This window comes from Sceloporus occidentalis, unplaced genomic scaffold (assembly GCF_023333645.1).
Source record: "Sceloporus occidentalis isolate IW3139 unplaced genomic scaffold, rSceOcc1.0.p SCAF_5, whole genome shotgun sequence".
NCBI classification, from domain to species: domain Eukaryota; kingdom Metazoa; phylum Chordata; class Lepidosauria; order Squamata; family Phrynosomatidae; genus Sceloporus; species Sceloporus occidentalis.
In genome coordinates, this window is record NW_028316985.1 from 44,330,411 (window position 1) to 44,349,265 (window position 18,855).

Consider the following 18,855-nt stretch of genomic DNA (forward strand, 5'->3'; position numbering starts at 1 on the left):
TTCATCATTCTCTCCTAATGACTTTGCTAATTATTTCATCTCTAAGATTTCCATTATTCGCTCTGAGATAGTCCCCCCCGATTCTTCTTCTGCTCTTAATCTTCTATCACCCTCACCTGACAAATTTTCTGTGTTTCCTCCTGCCTCTTTGGATGAACTCTCTTCACTTCTGAACTCTTCCAAACCTGCAACCTGTTCTCTTGATCCAATTCCTACTCGTCTTCTAATCTCTATAGCTCCCTCCTTTCTGCCCTCACTTCTCCATATCTTCAATCTCTCTCTCTCTACAGGCTCCTTCCCTTTGGACTTCAAACATGCTCTCATTTCCCCAATTCTGAAAAAACCTTCTCTTGACCCCTCCTCCTTGTCTAGCTATCGTCCGATTTCTCTTCTTCCCTTTCTTTCTAAGGTTTTGGAACGGGTTGTCTATTCGCGCTGTCTTGAGTTTCTTGAAGCCAATTCCATCCTCGATCCCTTTCAGTCTGGCTTCCGCCCAAGGCATTCTACAGAGACAGCTCTCACCAAGATCTCGAATGACCTTTTACAGGCCAAGGCTAATGGCCTTTACTCTGTTCTCATCCTTCTTGATCTGTCTGCAGCCTTTGACACCGTTGATCACTGTCTTCTAGTTGATATCCTCTCTGATCTTGGGTTCTCAGACTCTGTTCTCAACTGGTTTAGATCTTACTTGTCTGGCAGATCTTTTGCAGTAGTTGCAGGTGGTCAGACTTCTTCTCCTGTTCCCTTATCTGTTGGTGTTCCTCAGGGCTCTGTTCTGGGTCCCCTTCTGTTTTCTCTCTACACACTGTCCTTAGGAAAACTCATTAGCTCTTTTGGCTTTTCCTACCATCTGTATGCCGATGACACCCAGCTGTATCTTTCCACCCCTGACCTTTCTCCAAGGCTTGAACAGCAAGTTTCGTCTTGCCTCACAGCTGTCTCGCAGTGGATGCGCCATCGGCGTTTGAAGCTCAACATGTCCAAGACGGAGCTTCTTGTCTTTCCTCCTAAGCCCGTCCTTCAACACTCCTTTTCTGTCTCTGTGGACAACATTTCTATTCAACCAGTCCAGCAAGCCCGCAGTCTTGGTTTTATCTTTGACTCTTCTCTGTCGTGTATCCCTCAGATCCAGACCACAGCCAAGGCTTGTAGATTCTTTTTATACAATATTGCCAAAATCCGACCATATCTCTCCGCCTCTACTGCCAAGATCCTGGTCCATGCCCTAGTGGTCTCACGACTCGATTACTGTAACGTCCTCCTGGCTGGGCTTCCTCTTTCTCACCTCCGTCCTTTAATCTCTGTTCAGCATTCAGCTGCACGCATTATCACTTCCACCCACCGCTCTGACCACATCTCTCCTGTGTTGGCATCCCTTCACTGGCTCCCCCTCCCTTTCCGCATTCAGTATAAGCTCCTGCTGTCCACGTTTAAAGCCCTCCACGGACTGGCCCCTCCCTACTTATCAGACCTTCTTTCTCCTCACCTTTCCACTAGGGCCCTCCGTTCTAGTAGTCAAGGTCTGCTGTCTCAGCCCAGGATTTCCTCTGCCCCTTCCCGGATTCGCCCCTTTTCACTTGCTGCCCCTCACTCCTGGAACCTTCTTCCCCCACAAGCAAGAGCCATCACTTCTTTAACCAGCTTCAAAACGGAGTTGAAAACCATCCTGTTCAGAGAAGCCTTCCCAGGCATTGCATAATTGTCGCTCACTATTTGATGTTCTTGTGGTGCCTGTTTATTAAACCCTTTCCTGTATTGCTATGTACTGTATATGTATTATCCTACTTGTGAGTATGTATTTTCCCTGGAAAATGATTAACCATCCATTATGAAGCCTCCCCCTCCCTCCAGTCCATCTGCCTTGGTCCAGGCCTTGGAGGTAGAGAGGAACTGCTGGACCTCTTACCCTTTCCCTCCACCACTCCCTCCTCCTTCTGTATCATGTCTTTTTAGATTGTAAGCCCGAGGGCAGGGAATCGTCTAACTAAAAGATTGTATGTACAGCGCTGTGTAAATTTACAGCGCTTCATAAATAAAGGTTAATAATAATAATAATAATGATTAAAAGATGAATTCCAACGCTAATACTAGATACGTATTTCCTACGTTCAAAAATGTAAAGTCTTCCAGGGACTAGCTGTGTTCAATTTCTTGTCTTCTTTATATCTGTAATTTTAGAGTTCTGTAATTACAGAATTAGAGAACTCTTCCACAACATTGTAAAAGTTCAGTCACAAACGGACAGCAGGGAAAACTGAAGAAGAGCAAACTGTACATGCACAGTAGCGTTTTAAAATGGTGGAAATCTAGGGACTGCTCCCAAATATAGAGGTAAATTAAACATGTTAAATTGCATACTGGGTGAGGAAACTGTAAAAGGCTATTGATGAAGGTATATTCTATGGGGGTAGCATGTTGTGTCTGTGGCTACTGCCACACTGCAGAATTAATGCATGACATGACTCCATTCTATGGAATCCTGAGATTTGTAATTTATTGTGTTACCAGAGCACTCTGATAAAAAAGGCTAAGTATCTCACAAAACTACAAACCCCAGAATCCTGCAGCCTTGAACCATGGCAGTTAATGCAGTGTCAAACTGCATTAATTCTTCAGTGCAGATATAGTTTTAAACATTTGTTGGGATGCAAGAACTGTTAGCTATGCTTAGTGATGGTCTCAATATTTCCCCTCTGTCAATTATTCTGCCCTAAAGCTGACAGTGATAACTCTTACTAGCATCACAACAACATTCTGTAGAGTGTAGACAGTGTTCTGTGTTACGTCACATCCCTGGTAAAATGCCCAAGGTTGCATTAGTGTTCCAGTTCTTGTACTCATAACTTAAGCATTTATATATTGAAGTAGACAGATCCATTAATGTGACTGAAAATACATACTGTGGTATCAGATACACAACATATAACAACTGTGTGTGTTCATTAATATAAAATATTATCTGTGCCTTTCTATATATTAAAAAAAAATCCAAGGCATTTGCACCCAATATAAGTTAAAGCAATAAACCTAACAATTAATTTCTATAGCAACATACACTTAATTATCATAATTAAAACCACAGGGCATAAACAATAATTAATCAATGAAGTATTTATTTATCAGTAGTATCATATAGACATCAACAGCAATAAGTCCTCATGCTTCTATAACACCCAATAAGGGTGTTCCATAACACCCTTATGCTTCCATAACACCTTGTTTGTTTGTTTTTTACTCTTCATCAAATGGCCAAAAATTAGAAACGCAAGAGAAAGAAATTTCCAAAGCATGGAGCTGTATTAGTGGCAACTAATTAGCAGGAAAAGTGTTAAGAGATTATATTGTTCCTCCAGAGTACTGTTCCCCAAATTTTGGTCCAACAGATATTTTGGACTTCAATTCCCAGGAGTCCTAGGAAGTTTGGCTAACAATCAGGAATTCTGGGAGCTGAAGTAAAAAGAAAATAATCTAGAAGATCAAAGTTTGGAACCACTGCTCTAGAGCAACTCTCTAGGAAAAAAACTGCACTGGCAGCCAAAGGAGTTTGGATAGATGCACTCTGCTGCTGCAGCCCCCTTTTCTTGTGCAAACATGTGTTTTGTTCCCAAATGTTCCCCAAAGCAATTGTCTTGATTTAAAAATGGGGAGGGGACATGGAATCACATTTGGCTTTATTACACCCCACTCCTATATTAGTGGTTGCCTGTTCTCTTAATAGTTGGACAAATGCTAACAAAACAACTACTCCAAGAACAACTAGCATGAGTTATAATGAACTGTGAAAGTACTTTTGCAATGGGCTACAGAATTGTTTGCATAAGAAAAGCAAAATTTCACATGCATGGACTACAAAATGATTAATCTGTATTTCTACAAGCTATACAAATTTTACACAAGCAGAGAAATTCCAGAGTACAGAAATCAATAATTAGAAAATCCAACAGTTTCTAGCAATGGTGTTATCTACTGGTAGAACTGCAGCCAAAATAATATTCAGACTCTTGTCTATGTAGTAATCAAAACTGAATTTGCAACAAGGGCAGGGAACTTGTGGCCCTGGACTACAGCTCTCATGATTCCTCATCATTGCTTACGTTAGCTAGAGCTAATGGAAATTTCAGTTCAACATCTAGAAGCCACAAGCTGCCCGCCACAAGCTTTATAAGCACCTTCAATTTGTCTGGCCATTACTTCATTGTAAAAAATCAATTTAAATGGAAGATCTGGAAAAACAACAACAAATGGACAACACTTACAATCAAGATTTGTTCCATCTCATCTACAATAAGAACTGAATCTGTAATATTCAAGTATCTCCCATGTATAATTATGTTGCGTCCTCCACTGCAAAAAAATAAAAATAAAGTAAAAAATAGAATAAAATTGTGGGACAGGAGGTAAAAAGAGTTTTAAAACTGATATTTGTCTGTAAATATTATGAAGTCACTTTTACTAGAGTGAATGTAACATTCTTACTTTCTCAAAATTTGAATGGAAAGCATGAAATGCCAGTATAAAATGATGTAGCAACTTCCAAAGTTGGGCTTCAGTATTGAGACTTGTCATATAGAAACAATCCAGCCACTACGATACACTGTGCAGCCACTGAGAAGTGATATCATGGTGCAAGTTAGTAGCTCTTATCTACTCTCTTATCTGCTCTTATCTACTATCAGCACTGACCATCTTCCATCTTTTTTTCTTTCCAATGGGAAAAAAATTAGGGATGGAAAAGTGGAACAGCTACACAATCCCTACTGCCTGGCAACATTAGGAGCTATCTACCTAGACACACACTCAGTTATTGATCCTCTAAATCTGTTCAGCTCCTTCCAGCCATATTGGGTATACTAAATACAATATGAGAAATGAAAATCAACCATAAATGGGTGTACAGTGCTCCTAACAAGTGGACTTCGTTTTTAGTGCCACTGTTGCTTACTGGGTATTATTATTATTATTATTATTATTATTATTATTATTATTCTGTATTTATAAAGCGCTGTAAATTTACACAGCGCTGTACATACAATCTTTTTAATTAGATGGTTCCCTGCCCTCAGGCTTATAATCTAAAAAGACACGACACAAAAGGAGAAGGGAGTGGTGTTGGGGAAGGGGATCAGGTCCAGCAATTCTTCTCTACCTCCGAGGCAAGGAACAAGGCAGATGGACTGGAGGGAGGGCTTAGATTCTTAATGGATAGTTAAAATGAGCCATCCTGGGGCAGAGAGGGGCTCACAACAAACATACTGAATAACCAAAAGAAAAACAAATGTATTCTGTGCAGAAAGAAAATATAGTTAGAAAAAGGTGCCAAGCAGGGGAAAAAAGCATCACAGCATACTCAAGAGAATGTGTGAAGAAAATTCTCACAAGTTCAGTGAGTTAGCCAAATTGTGGTGCGTGACATTAAGGACCAGCAACAGAAGTGTGGAAGCACGGCTGGTGAAGGGAAGCCTTTGTTACTTACTTGGGTGAATATATATGCTGCCCTTTCAATTAAAACACAATATTCAATTATAATTATTTATATCTTCATATATATATATTACAGAAATTCAATTTTCTCTATACTTGCTTACCACTAGCTCTTGAAAGGCAGCCCCAAAAATACAGCTATTCTAGACAGTAGATTGATACTTTAGAGGGCTTTTAGAAGAAGGGACTTTTACAACTGCCACTTAAGATTTGGCATATACATGGTACCAAACTTGGAGATAAAATGTTACAAATAACAACATCACCTGTAACATGTTACTTTTAGTTTAACAACTAACAAATTGTTAAGAGAACGCCTACTAATATTTAAGGCCCAAATTCAGTTGCTCAGCAGTACTCAAATTTTTACCGTTAGGATCCCTCTTTCATCTACATGCAGTCATTATGCCTCCCATTTGATGCAGTATATGAATAAAGGTATTTTATTTAGTTAGTTTGGGTATTTTCTTTCAGACATATGTGTATTCATATTTTAACATTTTATAAAGAAATAACATTGTTCCAATTATAACGGTTTTATTTAGAGTAAGTTCAATATTTAGCGCAATGGCTATGTACATTTTACACATTAAAAAGTTTAAGAGGAGGAGGAGGGAGGATCAAGGCTTCCGAGTCTCATGCTCCTCCTGGAGGTCTTTCCCCACAGTTTGAGAGCCACTGCTGTTGCAATTAGAACAGAGCAACAGAATCAGTTCCATTAAGATAACGCCTGTTACAGACTGCCAAAATAAAGCTGCTTGGGATCTCTTTGGAGGTATGCTGTTTAAATGATGCATGCATCCTAAGAATCCGGAAGCTGCACCAAAGCTGCACTCTAGTGCTTAGGAATGGAGTGTGGCTTTGGCGCGACCTCCGGACTCTTAGGACCCATGCATCATTTAAATAGCATACCTCCAAAGAGACCCGAAGCAGCTTTATTTTGGCAGTCTGTAACAGGCCTAAATTTCCCACTGAATCTACTCTAGTTGGCACTTACAGCTAAACTTAGGGCTTAAATGTCTTTATATATTTATGATTCATCTCCACACTTAGTGCTTTCAGTTGTAAAATAAAAATTACTTTGAGTCACTAGCAAAGAGTTCTTTCTTATCCAGAGAAAGCCTATGTCCATGAGTGCATGAATCTGCTTTAAAATTAGAGGTCTTTGGTTCTAGCAATGAAAATCCTGACAACACAAGGCAACATGTTAGAAATTAACTGGAGCTTTTTAATTTCTGCCACAATTTTATTGTTTCAACAATAAAAATTGGCAGCTTGTTTGTTTGGAAGGGATTGCAGCCAATTCAGTCTTCTATTTAATTGCAAGCTTTGTCATAATAATAATAGCAATTATTGTTAATATTATTTTCTATAACAAACTTTTATTGATATACCCCAAGTAGCCAACAAAAAACAACACAGAGGATAATAATAAAATGCAATGCTAATAAGCAATTAGAAAAAGAAAACAAAGATTACAGATCATACATTACTCCTGTAAAATCATGATTAAAATCGGGCAACAGCTGTAGTCAAGAGCTAAAATTATACAGAAGGAGCCTGCTAAAATTAAAACTGATTCAAATTCTGGCAAAACAAACACTTAGAAGAGGTCTGACCAGAGGCTAGAAAAGTTACTTTTTTGGACTCCATCCCCAGTACTCCCATGTTGCATGGACATGTTGGCTAAAGGATTCTGTGAGATGCATGCCATTAAAAAAATCTTCCAAGTCCTGTCCTTGACTGGAAGAATGATTTGGAGCCAGCTACAGTTATGTTTATACTGAATATTTTAATAGGGCACCAAGAACTGTGATTATGGAGGTCATTTTAGTTCAAGGGGTTTGGACAGACAAGAAGCTTGGCATTACGATAATGAAGGATTATCTGCTGTTAATAATCTACTGTTTTTGTTAGTAAAATGAATGATTTAACATTAATACATGATTAATTACTTTTTCAAAAGAAATGAAATAATTCAGAAATTACCTCCTCCATGTAATATTTGGAAAGATCTCAGAACACTTTGGGAGAGAGACATAATGTAATGGCACAGGATGTGAGCATTGGAACCCACTTTCCTTTATGCATACGCTCTTGACTTCTTTGCGGCTTGGTGGTAAACAGAATTTCATATGTGTGTGATTTAGCACCTTAGTGACAGATATCCTGAAGGAAGAAGAAGGAAACACCTTAAAGCATTTTTAGCAATAGCTATCATTTTGTCCCAAGACAAAATGTATTTATTCAAAAGCAGTTAAAGAGCATTTGTGAACCATGTAGATAGGTTTTAATGATTATTTATGGCTTCACAACCCACAATTTATAAAGCCATGATCTTAATCTGTTTGCTCTAAATCTTCTACCATCCTGTGATATAGGAAAGTTAACATGAAAATCTAGGTTTGTATTAAGTTAACATGAAAATCTAGGTTTGTATTAAGACAGAGAATCCACTATAGCAGCATCTATAAAATAGGCTTTAAGACAAAACAGAAAAATAAGTCAGAATCTTTGTTTGCCAGCGATGGTATGGCCAGGACAGGAAGCTTTTTGACTAGTCTGTGGAGTTAATCACACGGGAGGAATTTCTCTTAATTTCTAATGAAAAGAAAGTGGGGCCAGAACGCATTCATGTGAATTCACTAGTTCAGCAAATTTATTTGAATGCAAATTGTGTTCAAACTGGCTCCCCAATGCCCGAAAATAGCATGCCATTGCCCAAATTTGCATGTGGTAGTCTATCACGCAATAACGTGAAACTCCATGATTGCGTTCAGACTGACTTCCCATTGCCTGAATTTGCGTGTAGTGGGTTATCACGCAATAACATTAAACCCCATGATTGCGTTCAGATTGCCATTGGATTATACTTCCAATTTCCCTTGTCTGATAAACTCCTGAGACAAGAGTGAGAAGAGAATACTGGAGGAAGGAGTGTTTGTTTCCAATCTCCATCAAGAGCTTTCAAAACCACAACTGACAAAGACACACAAGTAATTGTCCAAACTGGATGTATGGATCTAAGAGTTCAGTGAGATCTCATACTGCTAAGGTGGTTTAGAAAGCATTTTAAATAGTCAGTGTGCATTTTGTACAATTTTGCTTTCTTACTCAATTTACAGATGTGGAAAATTCAAAAATCATTTTAAAAGATACATTAGCAGTGAAAATGGGGGGAAAAAGAGATTAAATAATATCCATTCTATTGTGGAACAGGATGGCACCTTGAAAAAGTTGAAAAACCCACTTTTCTGACATAGGAGCCAGGAGCTCTCTCAATATGTTTCATCTTTTTTCGGGGATCATTTATATTCTATAATATTAACAGGAATCATTAACATTTATTCTCTGATAAATAACCATGCTCATTAACACCAGCATTGTGTAACCCACAAAAATGTGGACCAGCATCCAAATAATGCACCTAATTTCAAATCTGACCCACCAACTCTCTTAGAATGGACTACTGCTGATCCCAAAGAACAAAGATTCATAGAGACAGAAATAAAATATAATGGAAGAAATAAAATATAATGGAAGAATGGTAGATGTCTTGTGTCACTAGTGATCATTATTCACATTATGAATAAAAATATCTGAACCAGAGCTTGTAAAAGTTACTTTCTTGAACTGCAATCTCCTCAATTCCCAATTCAGTAGTGGGCAAGCTCTGATTTGAACTCACTCTTCCAAAGATGTTACATGCAAGCTAAGAGCAAAAACATCCATCTTCATCAATCCCATTCCCCTGTTATTTTCAAACTGATACTCTATGGACTATTTTCATAAACAACAGTATCAGACCTAATTGCGAGGTTCAGGCCAGTATGTACAAGGAAATTTACATCCCCAGTAACCTTCCTGGTTCCAGTACACTTCAATGTAGAGTTATGTGCATTTCAAAGATAAAATTATTGTTTGTTGTGACTTACTCATCTGGCTTACAACTACTGGTTCCACTTATTTCCATCAAAATGTTTGATCCTGTGAAGTTTTCTCCTATGACTAGCACTTCACTTTTGCCCAGTGTTGATATCCATGCTGGTTTAATGGAAGTAATGATCATGGGCTATTGGAAACAAAAGAAAACTAGATTTTAAAATCTAAGCTGTAGAATTAAGTAGAATGATGGAATCATACATTTATGAATACTTTTATAACATATCTGTCTTGTGATCGATTTTAGGTTAAAGAATTTTTACTACACAGTTTTAATTGGTTTCTGCTTGTTTCAGGAAGGAATATAAAAAACTGAGAAGCAAGGAAATACTCGCGGAGCCCTAAGGGCTCCTCAGAGCAGAGGTTGGTAACCATTGTATTAGAGTCTATGGCTGGAGCAGCCGCAAACTACTCTCACCATCCCTCATCAGCCTTAGTCGCAGTTTAGCATAGCACACGATTTACCATTATCCATGATCCGTAGTTAATATTAACCATAGTTACCTTCCCTTTTAAATCAGATATAAAAACTTAGACAGAAACATGAATGGTAGCATTAACATTGTAGTATTGTTAATCATGGGTAGCATCAATATAGATGTAATTAATTAAAAAAAATAATTAAGATAGACAAAAGATGAGAGGGAAAACCCATGCCAGAGACAGATGAGATGGAAACTGTGCCAGGAGAAGGATCCATATTAGCTCTCAAGGAGATATTGGACTGCTGCTCCTCCACCCACACAAAAAAATAGTTTTTTTTAAACCCCTAAATGCACTCTAGGGAACATTTTCACCATGTTTTTGGGCCCGTGTGGTAGGCCCAGGAGAGGCCCTTTTTAACAACAAGAAGTGAGCCACTTCCTGTTTCAGATTGGCCCAGTATGAGCCACATACCTGGTAGAAATGCCTCCCATAACCCCCAGAAGACATTTTGGGGCAAAACAGTTTTTGGACATGTTTGCAAAAAATAAAAATAAAAATAAAAAACAAAAAAATTGGTTGGTCTATGAGAGGCTTCCAATCCTGGTGGAAATGCTCCTGACATCTCCTAGAGGGCTTTTGAAAGCATTTTAGAGCAAAATTACTTTTTAAAAAATCTTTTGCTATTTTTGATCTGGGAAGCCACAAAAATGGCCTTGGGCTGTTCTTTGCCTCGTCCTATTCTAAAGGGCAGTCCCTGACCTAGAAACTACAGAAAGTAGAAAATCAAATGTTTATGTCTGCAATTGGTGCTGTCAGTCCAAAAGGAACCAGTGATTTGAGAATGCTGTTTCTTTTTCTTAAGTGTCATACCTGTATCACTATACATACAAATTTATTTATTATATGTATTTATTTACTGGCTTTCCTGGCCTAAGTGAATTTGTCAAACTGTTTCTACTGAAGTAATCAGGCTGTTTGCAGGCCTGAAGAGAAGGGTCAAAAAGCCGGTTTCTGTGCGGCTTGGGGGCATGGCAATTAGATGACGCACACCTCCCAAGACATGCAGAAGATGGGCCAAAGCTGCGCTCAGGTCATTGAAATCCAGCCCAAAAAGGAGTGTGGTTTTTCCACTCCAATTTGAGCCTGTGGCAGAGGGTGAGCTTGGGATCACAGCATGTGGTTGCTCTGGTCCCAAGGCATCTTGGGCAGAGGCAGCTTCAAGCTGCTCTGTCATGCCGGTCTGTTTTAAGTTACATCATATAACTTCTCTCTCTCTATTAGTCAGAACCACAACTTGGAAAACTGACTTTTTAGAGGTACAACTCCCAGAATACCCCAGCTACCCTCAGAAAATAATTATAATCCAAAAAGTAACATGCTGGTTGAGGAATTTTGGAAGCTGCAGTACAAAAAAGGTAACACTTTCTAGCAACATCAATTACATATCAGTGGAAACTGGTAAATATATGTGTTTTTCAGTGGTCTTCACACACAATAGTTTTACTTTCTTTCCTACCATCTGCTGAACAGCACTGTTTCAGTGTTTCTGCAGTTTTTATTCTCTTCAAAATCACTTTCCCTTTCTATAAATTACAATATTATTTCAGTAAAATTTCTCAAAAATGTATACATTTACATCATGCAAGCCCTGTAGCTTTATTTTTATTTTTTTTAAATATAATTTAAGAAGCCAATTTTTTAATTTCTCTTTTAAATAACAATAACAATTCTTATTGAAATTATTATTCAAGAATAATATTCAAAGAGCAAAAATAGTTTCATCATCACACCATCATAACCAACAGAGTCACTGTGGCACAAGAATGTGTGGGCCAAACTCCCTTTCATCAAATACTTGAAATGGCTATATGATGACTACAGAGAAAACAAAGACATACTAATACATTCAATAAAATAGGTGGGTTTGTTTTTACAAGCTGAAGACAAGCAATAGAAAAAAGTAGTCGTATTTGCAATACTACTATGAAATGAATGCAAGTTGCAATTTTAATCCCATGTGATTTGATCCCCTAAAATCCTTGAGACCTCCCCCCCCCCCGAAGTTATTGTTTGTCTTCAGATGTTTATGTAACTGATATGTGAGTTTATTACTGGTAAGGGTGTGGCCCATTTCGTGCTGGTGAGATTTTCTTGATTTCATTGTATCTTGCATCTACTTACCTGTGCTCTTACACAGAACTGGGACAAACCTACACATATCTTTTGCATCGCTTCCTATCAACAGGCAGAAGGTGTGTGTGCTCTGACAGAAGAGAAGGAAGTGAACAGTTCCGAAGCTGTTACTGCTCTAACCACAATGTTCCAGCAACAGTGACCTCAAAAGTGGGAATCCTCAAGTCTACTGTGCCAGGACCCCTTCCTGGACCCCTTCTTCCACCCCCCAGGCCCTCTACTATACTAGGTATGAGTTCAATGGATATTGTTTATTGCAGAGAAAAAACGCCTTATACCGAGACTACCACTCTATGCAGACCAGTATAGTCAATGCTCAGTGCCATGGCTCTCTGGGGTTTCATATGATCCATAGTATTATCTGCTGGTCTCCATCCAAACATTAATCAGATGTGATCTTCTTTAGCTTGTGAAATCAGATTAAACAGGGTGTTTTCAGAGTGGCATGGTGGGATATGCATATTCCACGCACATAAGGATTGCAAGTAGAGGCCGCACAAAAATAATGTGCTTCCCAAATGTGTGCAGTTTGCATGTAAGCTCTAGTATTAAGTAGCCATTTGGTAAACCACAACAATCTATGTGTCTATATTCCAGTTATGTGTATAAGTACTGCTGTTCATACAGAGAATGAAGCTAAGGAAGACTGTTCCTTTGGGATCTGAATCCTTCCATGAAGCTGAAGGGAAAGAACTTGAAGTCAGATGACAGGATTCAAACTTTGACAATAGTTAGCAAAGATATATAGACCTCAGTCATTTATTATATTGAGTCTCATTTATTCAGTGGCTTTCCCATACGCTTGGCTAAGTTTGGACTCAATCCAATGATTTGTATGTGTGCAGAAGAAAATTCATGTCCCCATAGATCTCTGGGAGTTAACAGCAATAGAAAGAGATCAAAGTACTTCAAGAAAGTGATAGAGTAATAGATTGAAAACTTTTTTTGCAAACCAAGCATTACAGGAAAGGAAGTAATTGAATGAAGTGGTGGATGGCTATGTATATGTTTGATTATATTTGTTTGTTATGTTAATCTATTATTTGATGTTTGTTTTTATTAGAGAAAAAATGAGTTGTATCTCAATAATAATAATAATAATAATAATGAAAAAAACAAAACAAAACAAAAAACTGCATAATAGATAAAGTTTAGAATTGAATCCAAGAAAACATTTATTTTTAGTGTTTCAAAAGGTTATGTTGGCAATTTTATTCTGGCAGTTTTATGGTTTTGTACAATAGTCCATATTCCTATTCTACCTAAGTGTATACACATTTAACAAAATGTAATCTGTAAACATTTTGTAATAATAATTTATGGGATTCTTAATTCCATTTGACGATGTATCTCTCTTTCAATTATATAAGAATGTTCATATTCTGAATCCCCTTATTCTGGAATTTCAACTAGAGCTCTCTGAATTTAGAATTAGAACTTCCCTCTAATTAATTATCTCTAGAGCCCACAGAAATTAACAGCAACAGGACTGTAGGTACTACCAAAACTATGAAAATGCCACATACCTGATTAAGATTAATGACTTTTGGAATCTGGATTCTTGATGGATCCTTAAATAACATCCAGACAAATTCTGTCTCAAGTATAGTATGCTAGCTCAAGAATAGTACTTCACCTATATTGTTGTCTACACTCTGTAACTCTCCTGTATTTCATCTATCATTTCTTCCACTTTTATTTTCTTTCCACAAAAAAAATCTTTTTAAAGGAAACAAATAATAAACAACTGCTTTTTAATTGGTTATCCTAGCAGGCTTCCATTTGGAAGCTCCCACAAGAGCATTTCTAACCTTTTAATTCAATTCATATCAGAGACTTAAAATACCTTGTAGTTGTACCTTGAGTAGCCTGGATAGTTTGACATTTAGGTTGCTACCACAGTCCAGAATTAATGCAGTTTATCACTGCTTCAACAGCCATGACTCCATCCTATGAGATCCTGAGATTTGTAGTTTGTTGTGGCACCACAGCTCACTGACAGAGAAGTCTAAATCTCTCACAAAACTACAACTCCCAGGATCCCATAGTATTGTCATGGCAGTTAAAATGCTGTCAAACTGCATTAATTCTGCAGTGTACATGCAGCCTTAGATATAAGTGAAAAAATCTAAATCTTAAGGCCTAGGATCCCAGGAAGCTTGTAACTGGTCATAATATATTATACTACAATACTGTACAATTTCCCATCCCTGATTATTCCTGTTTTTCTCCCATGCTGAAAGTTGGATTTTATCTTCCTCTTGGCAGGGACTTGTTGTACTCTATAAAGCATGGAGATTGGTGGCACATCAGTGAGGACAACATCTACACTATACACCCAACGGGCTTTCTGAACTGCATCCTAATTCCATACAGTTATTCCCATTTGAAACCAAGACAGTGGAAAAATAACTCTGGAGGTTCATAAACCCTATCTCAAATGAAGCAGAATCCCTGAACTGAAATGCAAACTACAGAAGAATTTCCACCTACTTTGGCAGTAGTGAAAGAGATATTGTTGCATTGTAGGCAGCATATGAGTAATAGTCAGCTGAGTAAGATGCAGGGAGACAATGTACCACAAACATATATCTTTTCCTATAATTTCTGCTTTTACTGCTTTTAACTGGTATCAGAGTATTTGCTGACCTTTGATCTTTGCAAAGTACCATTCCTACTTGGTGCACTGATAATCTCATCGCAGTTAACCTGAAAAAACAAACAAACCACGAAACCATTATTTTAACCCCAAAACACACAGTTAATCAAATTTTTAAAACTGAATGTAAAAAGCCACAAATGCTTACCTTTCTTTTGCAAGTGTCAGTGGAGACAACACATCTGTTTTCTCTAGCATCCCAGCTGCAGCCAAGCCGCTTACATTCTGAGCATCTAGCAATATATGCAGGGGAAGAGCTAATTAATTAAATTTGCAGGGATTAACAAGGCCCAAGGGAGAAGGGAGTGTCAGCCAAGATAAGAAGCTAAAGGAGGGATGGGAATCATGTGGCCCTCCAGATATTGTTGGATAACATCTCCCAGCATTCCTTATCACTGGCTTTTGCTGCATTGAGCTGCTAGGAGTTACAGTCCAACAACATCTCGAAGGGTGTGCAATTTCTACCCTTGATCTAATAAAGGAGCAGAAGGAGATACAGTTATACCTTTTAAATAGGTAGCTTACATACCTCACAATTTTTTTTTAATTAAAGGCATTTGACACGGGAAAGCACAATACTTCATAATGACATTTCTGTTTATTAGGCCAAAGGTCCCCAGAGTCCAATATCCTTTCTCCCACAGTCGAGGACTGGAGAGTCCATATGGACTACGAAGTTCATAAAGAAGACATGAACTCATCTGTTGGGCAAGCCTTCTCTTTGTTCAACTCCCTCACTAGCACATCTGGTAGGAACATGGGAGAGTGTCTTCATGCTGGCTTCTCTTAGGATGCTATTACACGTAGGTCCTATGTGCTTCCATCCCAAAAATGGTTAAAGTGGTGGCATCCCAGAAAAGCAAACCCATTTGCTATTGGTTATCACACACAGAGCACAACAAGGGGTTAAAAGCACATTAAAGTGGGTACAATGTGGATTTGGCTATCAAAAGGAGTCAAACAAATCCCCATTGACAGCGTAGAAATACCTTTTCTGAGCATGCTCAGAACTGTCATTTCCACAAGTGCCCCCCCACATGCTCCAGGGAGGGGAGGGGAGGGGATATGGGGAGATCCTATTTGCCACAGAAGCCCCAAAAAGTGTTTCCCTTTGCAAACTCCTAAACCACACACACACAAAGCATGTCTTCCACCGCCCCCCCCCCCCCGGTCCAGGAGGACTTCCAAAATGCCCCCTCTCTCCCTTTGGAAAGTCCAAAACAACACACACACACACACAGGGTCCATAAGCCTGTCTTTCCCAGGACATGTCCTCCATTTCTCCCTCCTGTCTAGGAGGACTTCCAAAATGCCCACTCTTCCCTTAATTAGTGGAGGAAGCACCTGGAGAGCCTAAAGAGGGGAGTGTGTATCCCTTTAAGAGATGAGAGGATTCTCCCTCTTTGGCACAGGAAGGTGAACGAAGAGAAAGGGAAATGAAGTCATCTGAGGCTTGCTTTCCACGTGGCTGACATGACGTGAAGAGAGTCAATTTGCAGACAAAATGGACATGTAAATCTGGTAGTTTTGCCAATTTACTTATTTCCTGATTGACCTCACATTCACCCTGCAATTTCGTCTAATTGCATGCAGCATCATGTGAAAAGCAGCTGTGAACTGGTCCCTAAACGTTGGATGACCCTGCATTGGCTCCACTTCAAAGTTCCATTTTTGACCCGTGTGATAACGTCCCTAGGCTCTAAAATCCCCTTCCCAGAGAAGTCAGACTGGCACCTTTCCTCCTCTTTTCCAAAAAAAAGGTGAAGACCTTTCAGTTTTGGCAAGCCTTTGAGGACTGAGCATACAAGGCCCGTACCACCTAAACAATGTGGTGGACCTTCTAGCTGCTATTTTGTTGTGCTGTTTTTATATAAGTGGTATTAATCTCTTGATAGTTTACTTTATCTTTTAACTTCTGTTTTTTATATGTTGCAAGCCACCTTTAACCCAAACTGGGAAAAAGGCCAGATACAAATATAATAATAATATTACCCAGAATCCTATATCAGCTGCTTAGTTAGGTTTAGTAAACAGCTAATGTAGGATTCCGGCCAATATTATTATTATATTTATTTATTTATATCCTGTCTTTAGTTAAGTATACTTAACTAAGCAGCGTCCAGCCCAACTTCTCCAAACCTGACGGAAACATCATCATTGGCAGAATGGATTTCCCTCTCGTCATGCTGCCAATGTCTGGTAAAGCAAGTTAAGAGGGAAGGATCATGGCAACAGTATCAAAATAGTGAATAAGCAATGATCATGAATATGTAATCGTTACAGATGAGCTATTTAGTGACAATTTTGATACTAATGCCATGATCACAACTATTTTGCCAGTCATCATCTGCATGAAACAGAGGTCCAGTCTGTCAGTGATTGGAGCATGGCTGCATGATATTTCCATCATGTTTGGGATCTGAGTGGGCCAGGAGAAATTATTTATTTAAGTATACTCAACTGACTAATCGTTCACTGTGCTTTTAATTTATTTTATATGCTGTGAATTTAATTTTGCTGGATCACTGGATTGTAATAAAGGTCCAGAGATCCAGTCAGGGTTTGTCACAGCCATACCTGGAAATGCCAGTGACTGGACCTGGCATTTTCTGCATACAACACATGCACACTGCTTCTAAGTTAAATCCCTCTTTCCCAATCCCCACAAAACAACAACACATAGTACAAAATTATATTTATCTAAAGATTGGGTGACTGTTCTCTTCCTTCCAAAGAAATCAGTTGTTGTTGCTTTTTAAGACAGAAAGAGAAAGAGAAATGGTCTCTACAGAGAAGGAATTTTTTTTATTATGATGCCATGTAAATGACCAACAAAAAGGGAGATAATTCAGAATAGAAATTAAAACAAACACACACATAGTTCAGAAATCTCCTGAGGAAGGTTTAGAAGTCACACTCTCCCAAACCACTAGTAAGAATATCTTACGTTTTCTGTGATGAGCACTCATTAAATTCAAGCATTTCTGTTAAGTGCCAGGAACCAGAGATGACTGATACTCTAACTGGAAAAGAATAAGAACAAAACATTTTAATACATGAGTTCTTCTGAGGCAACACAAAATGCATAATTAAGAAGCAACTTAAAATGAAAAAAAGTTACACCATGGCTAAGGCTGCATTAGTAAATAATGTGCCCTACACCCCACTGTGAAAAATGTAATATAATAGGGGTATATGATATTCCCTTGTGCCCACTGGTGCCTGATAATGTCATCCATGGTTTAGTCTTAGAGGTTCTACACCCCGTTTTCTTTTTTATGGCCCTAGTTAGTTAATTTTCTTAAGCACTTTTCTTTCTAAGATGGTTGGAACTTATGAATATGCAGAAAATGCTCTGATCTTATCAAAAGAAAGCTGAGAATTCAGGTCTGAGTTGAGAGAAGTTGATTTTTATCTCATGAAACAAATGTCAAACAGTTAAGAGAAGTTCCCCAATCTAGTACACACCAGATGGACATGTAAAAACAACAAAATGGGACTCAGGTTTCCTTATACTTTAACCACAAACACTGTCTACCCACCTCTCTTTCCTCTTGCCACTCACAAGCAGCATACTAAACCACACAGATTCAGAACTAATGTCTTCAAAGCCAGAGAAGTGTAATTTCTTTTCAGCAACCAGTACCACTGTAAGTAAGGCTGCAAATAAATCTGTCGACCATCTGTCCTGGTTGGAATGGAAACTTAAATATCACCACCACTTTCCTTCTCCTCCATCCTGCTATGCCCTAGCCAAGGATATGTGTATTTGAGAGAGAATGTACAAATTTATTTGTTTTGGTCAATAAACTCTACACGAATTTAAAAATTGCTGTGGAATCAAGAGGTTGTTTTCTTCCATGATTATTGGGATATAATAACTACCTGTACAACTAGGCATATGTAAAGAACTTTTTTATCCTGGTGGATGCTTTACATACAACAAAGAGCAAGGCATACACACACACACACACACACACACACACACACACACTCAACTTTATTCCATGCCAGCATTCTCTGAAGCTGCCAGCCACAGATGCTGGTGAAACATCAGGAATAAACTCTTCTAGAACATGGCCACATAGCATGAAAAACCCACAAAAAAACTCACACTTTGACTACAATTAGGGTCAATTAAATGTTACATCCAA

General features: G+C 38.4%; 1 protein-coding gene across 1 annotated transcript in view; it reads right to left on the reverse strand.

Annotated features, from left to right (window-relative positions):
• The window catches only part of PLXNC1 (plexin C1), a 68,224-nt gene that overhangs the window by 32,095 nt on the left and 17,274 nt on the right, over positions 1 to 18,855 (reverse strand). The window contains exons 7-12 of the mRNA XM_089526626.1: positions 17,649 to 17,724; positions 14,850 to 14,934; positions 14,692 to 14,751; positions 9,417 to 9,553; positions 7,471 to 7,650; positions 4,257 to 4,344 (exon numbers count right to left, since the gene is read on the reverse strand). Coding sequence (XP_089382752.1) covers positions 4,257 to 4,344; positions 7,471 to 7,650; positions 9,417 to 9,553; positions 14,692 to 14,751; positions 14,850 to 14,934; positions 17,649 to 17,724 — 626 coding nt within the window. The remainder of the gene's footprint in view (positions 1 to 4,256; positions 4,345 to 7,470; positions 7,651 to 9,416; positions 9,554 to 14,691; positions 14,752 to 14,849; positions 14,935 to 17,648; positions 17,725 to 18,855) is intronic.